The sequence below is a fragment of the Platichthys flesus genome, chromosome 4, assembly GCF_949316205.1.
Source record: "Platichthys flesus chromosome 4, fPlaFle2.1, whole genome shotgun sequence".
NCBI lineage: Eukaryota > Metazoa > Chordata > Actinopteri > Pleuronectiformes > Pleuronectidae > Platichthys > Platichthys flesus.
Window position 1 is genome coordinate 21,378,395 of NC_084948.1, and position 10,036 is coordinate 21,388,430.

At 42.5% G+C, this 10,036-nt stretch overlaps 1 protein-coding gene across 1 annotated transcript; it reads left to right on the top strand.

Annotated features, from left to right (window-relative positions):
• The first annotated feature begins 2,099 nt into the window (after positions 1 to 2,099).
• Positions 2,100 to 10,036, top strand: slc13a5b (solute carrier family 13 member 5b). Its single transcript, XM_062386187.1, has 12 exons — positions 2,100 to 2,265; positions 3,132 to 3,260; positions 3,349 to 3,485; positions 3,704 to 3,921; positions 4,051 to 4,231; positions 4,324 to 4,446; positions 4,574 to 4,786; positions 4,899 to 5,005; positions 5,119 to 5,240; positions 6,080 to 6,241; positions 7,713 to 7,850; positions 8,387 to 10,036. The coding sequence occupies exons 1-12, from the start codon at positions 2,167 to 2,169 to the stop codon at positions 8,510 to 8,512; spliced, it is 1,755 nt and encodes a 584-aa protein (XP_062242171.1). The 5' UTR covers positions 2,100 to 2,166; the 3' UTR covers positions 8,513 to 10,036.

Genomic DNA, 10,036 nt, shown 5'->3' on the forward strand with positions numbered 1-10,036 from the left:
AAGCACAGCAACCCTTTTCTCATCTCCTTATGTTAACTGGTATTCACATTATGTAGAAACTCAAACAACAAAACTTCATATTTTTTTTAAATGGAGGGATGAAATATATTTTTTCTACCGCTGAGACTTCAAGTTCACTAACGCTTTCCTCCTGAACACCTCTCACCACCTGGTTGCAGATCGAAGTAAATCAAACAAAAGACCAAAATGAAGAGAGGGAGAGTAGAATTTAGTCGTCCAGCATTGAGGGAGCCACTCTTTCCACTGGCATGAATGGAAAAAACATTGATTGATTCCCTCAAACGCTGCAAATCTTATCTTATCAGCTCTTGCTATTTAACCAGGCATTCGTGTCATCTGTCAGTTTCTCATTGAACCCTCTAACAATCACACAAATACATTAGTAAACTCATTGATTGATATGAATGAAATCAGTCTAATTTGCTGATATGATCATATTTTTTAAACAAGTGCTGAGGATTTTGCCAACAAGCCAAACATAGTTCTTCAATCTGGAGTTTATTTATGTGAACCCATTACATGTGAATTGGGACAACTACTTTTGTTTAATGTTCTGTTCTTTATCATTTATCTCTGAAGGAAAGTGACAAACTCATGGTGATTGACAAGGGTGAGTTATAGAGGTGTTTTGTGGTGAAGGGAATTTATACTTAAGTATTCATTTCAACAGAAACACACAGATGGGGGCAATATTCACTGTAATCACTGTAAATACAATTAACCACACTATAGTGCACATTCAAGCAGTTTGCTTCAGAAGTTACGCAAAAGACTGGGGACGGAGTTGCAACACATTTAAAAAGTTGTTGCATATGTTTACTCATTGTTGGATCATTTCCTTGTGTGCATTGCATTTAAAAAAACGTCCCAAACCCTTTTCTAATGTCATCAACATCACATGACAGAGAGTTGGTGTCCAGTCGGCCAAACGACTATGTTTGTCACTGATTGACTCGTAGGATGTTGTTTTTGTATCTTTAGAATTGACTTTAAAAAAGCGAAAAACTCAAACACATTCTGATTTATAAAGATCAGTGCAATTACATGAATGTGTAGCAGCACATTAAAAGCATATGTCGACTAACAAGGGAGGTCAAACTTAAAGTATGTATAAATGAAGGAAATATTAAATAAATAGCAAAATTATATAAAATGATTTAAGATTAAGAGTGAGATTAGGAAGCATTTATTCATCCCAAACACATGCACAGACATGCAAAGGCACAGTCATGCAGGTAGGGAAATGTAATCTCTGCTTTTGACCCATCTGGTGCAGGACACACAGAGCAGTGAGCGACCATGTACGGCGCTCGGGGAGCAGATGTTGGGGGAGTAAGGTGCCTTGCTCAGGGGCACTAGACAGGGTAGTGAGACTCTTGGATTTTTGGACAGTACAATCCAGGTTCGTCTTTTTGTTGTCTCTCCGTGGAGTCGAACCAGAGACCTTCTCTGCCCATAGTCCAAGTTTCTGCCACTAGACCACCGCCTCTCCCTTAAAAGAGATGATAGTACCTTTTACAAACACTTTTTTCCCCTTGGTGGCTGTTTAACAGGTCATTGGTGGGTAGAGTCGCAATGTGGGAAATGGACTGATTACCTCATATTTCTAAAGTATTGATTCAAACGTGGGCCCCTCTGCAATATGTGTGTGATGAGTGTGGAAGAAGGAGAAGGTCACAACAAGGCAGACATTTCCCCAACTTGTTCTGTAACTGTAAGGATGACATTTTACTATGTTCAATAAACAGAGGATACAAATAATAACCACAACAACTGTAACAATCATAACAATAATAGAGTAAACTCAGTAGGAAGTTATTCAAATAATGTCAGGAAACGTTTTGTTGATTGTGTGGATGAATAAATTAGTGTGTTATCTCTTTTGTTTTAGTGTGTGCGTGTGTGTGTTTTGTGGGGGGAGAGATGTGCTTGATCTCTCTCTCTCTCTCTCTCTCTCTCTCTCTCTCTCTCTCTCTCTCTCTCTGTGTCTCTCTCTCTCTTTCTCTCATTGTGATTCGCCTCCCTCCTTTATGTTCCCCGGGACTCCCCCTCCCCCTCTCCTCCTCTCCTCCTCTCCTCAACTGGGCGCCCTCAAAAAGCGGGACCCTTGGTGCAGGAGCCTCCTATTCTCCTTGCTCCTGCAGGATGGCATTCCTCAAGTATCTGCGCTCCGCGAAGGACGGGCTGATCCTCGTCTGTGCTCCGTTACTCCTTCTCCCGCTGCCTCTGGTGATCGGGACGCCGGTACGTAGTTTTTTCTTTTTAAATGACTGAGGTTGAAACCACACATTGACGTAGAGACAGAAACCTGGCCACATTCTTACAAGTGCAGAAATCCGACACTGATTGGAAATTTGTTTCGTAAAACAATTAGAGCGTTGGTACCTCATGAGAATTTCTTTAATTAAAATGTTTAAATAACTATTTTACTAAAGAAAAACGTCACTGCGTATTTATGCAGTTTTTACGCAAAAAAGTAACTAACTCTAACACTCACTGCGACACAGATGTTTTTATTTTGCCATGATATTCACTGAGTCTGCACTGGTTCCCTCCTGCACCTGTTGATGCGCCAAGTGCGCAGTGCCTGTGCATGAGAACTGTCCGGTGTTGCCTGAGGCTGCTGCCCTCCGGAGTCCTGTTGTTTTAACTCCTTGTTGTTAACACGAGGGGTCACGTCCAGCGTGGGAACGCACAGTCAAAGGATCCACTTCCACTTGCACACAGGCTCTAAGCATGTTATGATTGTTATGATGGGCACAGACACAGAGTGGAGGCATGCCTGAGTCCAACATGAACAAAGGTGCTGTGTGCAGAGACAAGGAGTCACTGGCCAGTGGTGATACAAAGGTTTTGTTACTAAGGATTTTCATGAATTAATCTAAAAACATGCTAATTTATGATGATAATAATAATAATAAGTAATCAGGTGTTTATAGAGCTCATTAAAGAAGTATATCAAAGAAGTCTACTTATGTTTACCCTTTAAACCACCATAACCTCCCATTAAAAAACTTATGTAACACAACTCTAAAACTTAACTCTAAAATGATCTTTAAAATATTTGTTTGCTTGTATTTGCCAATAATTGTTTACATATATGTCCGCAGGAGGCAGAATGTGGCTATGTGATCATCTTGATGGCGGTGTACTGGTGCACAGAGGTGCTACCATTGGCTGTAACCGCTCTTCTCCCAACTCTCCTTTTCCCCTTTTTTGGCATCATGCAATCCAAAGACGTAAGTGAACTTAGCAAACGTAACATGTGCAGAGTTTGTTCAGCGATGATGCATTTGGGCTCACACACGTCTTCCTCTGCTGTTTCAGGTGTGCATGCAGTACCTGAAGGACACAAACCTGTTGTTTGTGGGGGGGCTGTTGGTGGCAGTTGCCGTGGAGCACTGGAATCTACACAAGCGCATCGCCCTGAGGGTGCTGCTCGTTGTCGGTGTGCGTCCGGCGCTGTGAGTGGCTCCGTTCCACACCTCCACAGCACATTGTCTGATTGGCTTGTCTTCTTTTAAGACCTACATTTACAAAGCATATCTAATCAGTCACATCACACCTGAGCTTTTCATTGCCGTCATAAATGTCTGGCATGTCTTCCTTTGTTGTTGTATAACAACTGACAACCCCTCTGCCAGTCCAAGGCCACCAACAGGTTGATCTTTGATCTTTGCAGATTGATGCTGGGATTCATGGGAGTTACAGCCTTCCTGTCCATGTGGATCAGCAACACAGCCACCACGGCCATGATGGTGCCGATCGTCCAAGCAGTGCTGAGTCAGCTCAACACCAGCGAGGCAGAAATACCTCAGATCCTCAGCTCGGAGGAGCAGGACCAGACGTCAGAGAGTGACAGCAAACAGCCTCAGACAGAGAAACAGAGCGACGGACAAGGTGGGCCACGGACAAGAAACGTCACAACCTGTTTGGCCAAGAACCTGTTTTAAGAACTTGCATGGCATCATTGACTTTCTCTACTATTTTCTGTAAGTAACACTTTCCTTCCTTGCTTTTTGATTGAAGGCCCAGTGGTGGTGACTTTCTTGGATGCCACAGTGGAGGCTGCCAAGCATCAAGAGGCAGCAGAAAGGCTGAAGATGTGTAAAGGGATGACCCTTTGTGTTTGCTACGCTGCCAGCATCGGAGGCACCGCCACACTGACGGGAACTGGTCCCAATCTGGTTCTCAAAGGCCAGATGAATCAGTGAGTGTTTCCACGTTACGTCCGAGTAGTACTCCAGTAACTACGCTCATTTTAATTAACATATTGTATTTCCTCTTGTCCTTTTTGCTTAGACTGTTTCCTGAAAACGGAGACGTGATTAACTTTGCCTCCTGGTTTGGCTTTGCCTTCCCAAACATGATCCTCATGCTCACGCTGGCCTGGCTTTGGCTGCAATTTGTCTTCATGGGATTTAAGTGAGTTTTTCGATGGTTAAAGCCTAATTATAGTGACAGAGACTTGAATCAACGTCAAGAGACTTTAGCCGCATGAGGAGTGTAGAGGTGACACAGTTGTTTTCTTTCCACCGGGTGTTTCCTCCAGCTTTAAGAAGACGTGGGGCTGTGGATCTGTGAAGACGGAGAAGGATATCGCTGCGTACAATGTGATCCGCGAGCAGCACCGCCTGCTGGGGCCCATGTCCTTCGGGGAGATCAGCGTCCTGGGACTCTTCACTCTGCTGGTGGTGTTGTGGTTCTCAAGGGATCCCGGCTTTGTCGATGGCTGGGCGACAGTACTCTTCAACTCCAAAGCAGAGTGTGTATACTGAAGTATTGGATGGGTAATTCAAACGTTTCACTCATAAACATAAACTGTAAAACTTTGATATAACAGTGTTTGTGAATCCTCTCCTCACTCCACCGCTCAGGTATGTGACAGATGCCACCGTGGCCATCTTCGTCGCCGTCCTTCTCTTCGTCCTGCCGTCCAGACCGCCAAGTTTCTGTTCAAGGAAGACTCACAGCTTTGACACAGGTTGAGCCGTCATTCTGCCAGAATATCTATCATTTTCTGATTATATCATTTTTGAGAGGAGGGTGGCTCTGTGCAATGATTTGACATTGATCCCACTTATAATGGCTCTGTAGTTCCTCCTCCGACTCCTGGCCCCACTCCAGCTCTGCTCACCTGGAAAGTCGCTCAGAAGAAGTTACCGTGGGGCATCGTGCTTCTTCTTGGTGGCGGCTTTGCTCTGGCCAAAGGCAGTGAAGTAAGTGGCAATGATCATAGTCAAATGGGCCAAGAGCTTTATCTACATTATGGGAAGAATTATATGTCTCAAGATGGGGGAGTTTGCTAATGGGTTCATCATCTGGTGTGTTTAAAGTTCCTTGAGATTTCTTCAAATGTTTTTCAGCAATGACCATTCATTGAATTTATTTATAAAGCGTAATACCCTTTTATGACTAACGCTCGTTATACTAGCTTATTTTTATTTTGAGTGGCAGAGTCCATTGTTCCTGTAATGGATTCACATTTCACAAAAGAATAACAACAGAGAACCTGCAGTTTGTAATGTTATATCAGGGTTGGGCAATAAAACAATATTTTCATCAATAACAATAAAACTAAAGTCCAATATATTTGGATACATTGGTTATGCATTGTGCAAACACAGTGAGGAGGCACAACAAATTATTGATCGAGCAAATGTGCCGTTCATCAAGGTTTGGTCATTCTCTGCCCATAAAAGACGAATTTAAAACCACAACCTTCATTCGCGAGTCTTTAAGCTTAAACTAAATAATAATATGACATCTATCGTGATCATTACCGATATCTACTGTTGTAAAAAATGTCACCTTGATAACATTTTTGGCCGTATTGCTGTGTCCTGTGTAATATCATCTTAATGATCCTAGTTCAAATGTTCCCTTTTTGTTTCATTAATAGTTCACCTTTCATGCCATACAGGAGCCTGAACACATTCTTATACACAGACCTGAACTAGAGTGCACTCCTAGTAAATGAGAAGTTTGAACTGATCCAGACAGATGAAGACTACTTCCAGAAAAGTGCTCAGCCCTAATGTTTTGCGTTTCCCTCCAGGTATCAGGACTCTCAAAGTGGATCGGCGATCAAATGACTCCCCTGCAAAGTATACCTCCCTGGGCAATTGCTATCATTCTGTGCCTACTGATTGCTACCTTCACTGAGTGCACGAGTAATGTGGCGACGGCGACGCTCTTCCTACCTGTCTTAGCCTCGATGGTAAGTTTTCAGAGAGAGAGTGAGAGAGAGAGAGAGAGAGAGAGAGAGAGAGAGAGAGAGAGAGAGAGAGAGAGAGAGAGAGAGAGAGAGAGAGAGAGAGAGACTGTAAGACTAATGGTTTGAACGCAGGGTTGAAAGAAGCCATCATTACATTTGTGGGAAGTTATTACAGTTTTGAAAGCTACCCACGAACGTAACACAATTGCGTATCAGGTTTGTAGTACGCAACTACTGTGACGTTTGTGGGAAATTGATAACGTTTGTGGTTGGCGGAGTTTTCAAGGCCCTTGAAAACTCTAGTCTGGACACCAGGTGTAACTGTTGCATAACTTAAGCATTTAAAACATTCTGTTGTGGATGTAGATAACCCCCATTCTCGATATAACTCTTGTGGCCCAAACCCTTTTCTAAATAGAGGTGAAACATCTTAAAGAAACTCATGAAACTCCTTTGTGTAGCGTTCAGAACCACCCTGACCTGGATTACCGTGAATCTTCAGCGACATGTGCCGTGCCATGTAACCTCTTTTGAACCAATTTCCCCAATTAGAATCCAGCGTTGAAACCACTCCCATTGACAGTCAGCCTATTTTCCCTTGTTTGGTCGCCCATTTAGTTTCTCATTCAGGCTGAATGTGTTCGGTCCCTTTCCACTGGCCCCTCCTCCCATTGATAACCTGCCAAACACACCAATCCAGCTCAATGAGTTGTGGTGCTGCCCACCCCGCTGCGGCTGAAGAATGGCATCACTGTGCCTTCTAGCCGAGCACTCGAGGGAACACCAAAGCTGGATTGCATAAGACGGCGCCAAGCAGGGGTATTCACATTGATATTTATAGAGGGGGACGCACAGGACACTCGTGTGAAAAGAGAGATCGGGAGAAAAGAGCGAAAGAAAAGAGCATTGGATCAGTAACATACAGCTGAAAGAGGAGAGATGACAATATGTGGCCGTCTCGGTTCGTGGCATGTCACGTTCTGTGTCATCGTTCTGGGAATCCTTACCATTCGATTTAAACCTCTGTCATGAGAAAACGCTCTCATCGCGGTGAGCTCATGGATACAGCCTACTGTTTAAAGAAGCCTAAATATAAAGTTTGAGTCTTTTCACACATTGTTTATTTTGAGAGGCAGAAATTATTGTATACATGTAAGCTGCCGCGCGACGGGATATATAATTCAGGAGCAAAGTCCACAGAGTTGTGCTTTCTCCATCTCAGCCGTCTGCCATTGCCGCCACAGTTGTCATGCTCTTCCATTTAGATGGCAAGCTTTCAGGACTTACATCTTAATTACACCCACCTAATGAGAGTTTTCACTCCGCCTAGAATTATACACTTTTCCCCCGGAATCATGAGTCAGTGATTACGGTTGCAGAAAAAGTAGCCAGATGGAGGAATGGAGGATTTTGTGATCAAAGCTGTGTTCATCCCCGTCTCAGACCGTTGAAGCGCTCTGTGTGATTATTGCAGTCCCAGTCCATTGGAATCAACCCGCTGTACGTCATGGTGCCGTGTACGCTGAGTGCCTCGTTCGCCTTCATGCTGCCCGTGGCCACTCCCCCGAACGCCATCGTCTTCTCTTATGGATACCTCAAGGTTGCTGACATGGTGAGTGTGGCAGCGGGGCCTTGTGTTTATTCTGCTAAATTATACGGTGAGGATGCCGTCGCTGTGAGTCTACTGTTGCGCTGTTTCTGAATTGTTGAGGGCGATGTCATCTTAGCATTGCATAAATACACGTAGCCTCATTATGTTGTGTTTGTTTAATCTGAAGCCAAAAAGTCGCACAAATTGTTAAACAGGCAGTTTCTGTTCCAAAGCCAGTTCTGCTGTTTCCACCGTGTTTCCAGGCTTTATCCTAAACTGACCTAAGCAACTAGGCTTCTGGCTGCGGCTTTATATTTACCTGACAGATAGGAGGGTATAGTGACTTTATACAAACAGCGTTGGGTGCAAACATCCGACAACACATTCCCAGAAACTGGTTCAAGTAACAAACTACAGGGCAAAGTCTGAAAACAGATCTGCATGCTCTTCTGACCAGGCCACAGATACTCAACAGGTATTGATAATGATGTCACAGGAATCTGTCCTCTCATCTAATAATAAAGTTTATTTGTATATGCTCTTTTTTTTCCTAACAGGCCAGAACAGGTATAGTTATGAACGTCATTGGCATCCTCTGCATCTCACTGGCCATCAACACATGGGGCAAGGCCATGTTTGACCTGGAGACCTTCCCCGCCTGGGCCAACGTCACCGGGATGTGAGCCTGGTCCCACTAGAGGAGATGATCCACGTACACCCCCCCCCCCCCCTTCACTATCCACAAAGGGCCACACAATCTGGTCAGAGCAGCAGCGTAAGGACCACATGTTGGACAGCGTGCATCCGAGTGCCGTTAGGACACAAGCCCCACATGGCTTGTCTTGTTTGACACCTGAGTAATGCTTGAGAAGAGAGAGAGTGGTGATGGATATGACTGGGAGTGGAAGAAGAGTTGGTGAAGAATTAAATCCAAACATTTTTTGTCTTTAAGGAAAGACCCTTTAATGCTTGTAAAACAAGTTTGACAGGATTTATACACCGTCAGAATTTATATTTATATTTTTTCTAAAGATACCATTCAAACTGACTGTTTTTTAATCCAAAGGGCAATTATAGGAAGAGCTCAGGTGATGAAAGATGTTTTACACGATCAAATGTCGTCACGTTTTAGTAGCAATAAGCCATTCTGTCTGATACTTAGCCCATTTACCCAAGTCCAGCACTTTAGTTCAGTTTTACTTGACTTAAGGATTTACTTTTTATACCACTACTACTTCTACCTTTACTTATTTTTAGTATGACAGTTATTTACACATATTTATTTATCTGACAGCTGTAGTTACTAAGTTGCTTTTTGTGTTTTATAAGATTTTACACTGAAAACATCAGATTAACAACTAAATAAGTCACATTCTGCGATCACGTTAATACATTAGTAATAATAAGATAACAGGGTAGTCTGTGTGCTGTACCTTTGATACTTTTTTGTGTCAATATTTTTTAACTGAATGCAAAACTTGCAAAAACACTTGCAATGGTTTAAAAAAGATTTTTATAATGATACTACTTTTACTTAAATGCTTCTTCCAACACCACCGCTTCTCTGTACTTTATTTTATATTTGTTAGCCATCTTGGTATTTATAGAGAATGGGCTGATATTTTCATCACAACAAAAACCTGACAACAAGTAAACGCACACAGCCTGTGTTTACCTGTTTGTCCGAGGGGATGTGACACTTCCAGCATCAGTTGAACTTTGAAACGTATCATCGCTGCAGATGTGATCGCTCTGTATCTGCCTTGTGACTCATTGTACTGTAGCTACATTTTTTACATTTCAGTCAATATGTCAATAAGTGCTGACACTGAAATTTCCCACTGCACCGATGAATTCTGTCTGAATTACAATAAAGTGGTTTTTAATAATCACTGTATATAGATTTTAAATTCAGAAACTTTTGCACATGTGAGATGACGAAGGAACCATATTGAAATGTACAGTGGAAATCATCAGTAAATAATAAACTGCTTGGGACAGACTATAGAGAATAAGAGACGTGTGTTATAATGAGTATTAATGTTTCTTTCTTGTTATTTTCTCTTTATAAACACAGATTTGATAACACTGTAAGAACAAAGCACAGACAAACTCTTTGATAGTACAATACAAGCAATAATGTATGATATAGCTAGAGTTGTGCATGCAGTATTATTAAATAATAAAATATTAAGTTTTGAAAGAAA

Coding starts and splice junctions, on each gene's coding strand:
- slc13a5b (XM_062386187.1), top strand. CDS start 2,167: ATGGCATTCCTCAAGTATCTGCGCTCCGCGAAGGACGGGCTGATCCTC. Junction 3,486..3,703: donor GTCGGTGTGCGTCCGGCGCT/GTGAGTGGCTCC, acceptor TGATCTTTGCAG/ATTGATGCTGGGATTCATGG. Junction 3,922..4,050: donor GAAACAGAGCGACGGACAAG/GTGGGCCACGGA, acceptor TTTTGATTGAAG/GCCCAGTGGTGGTGACTTTC.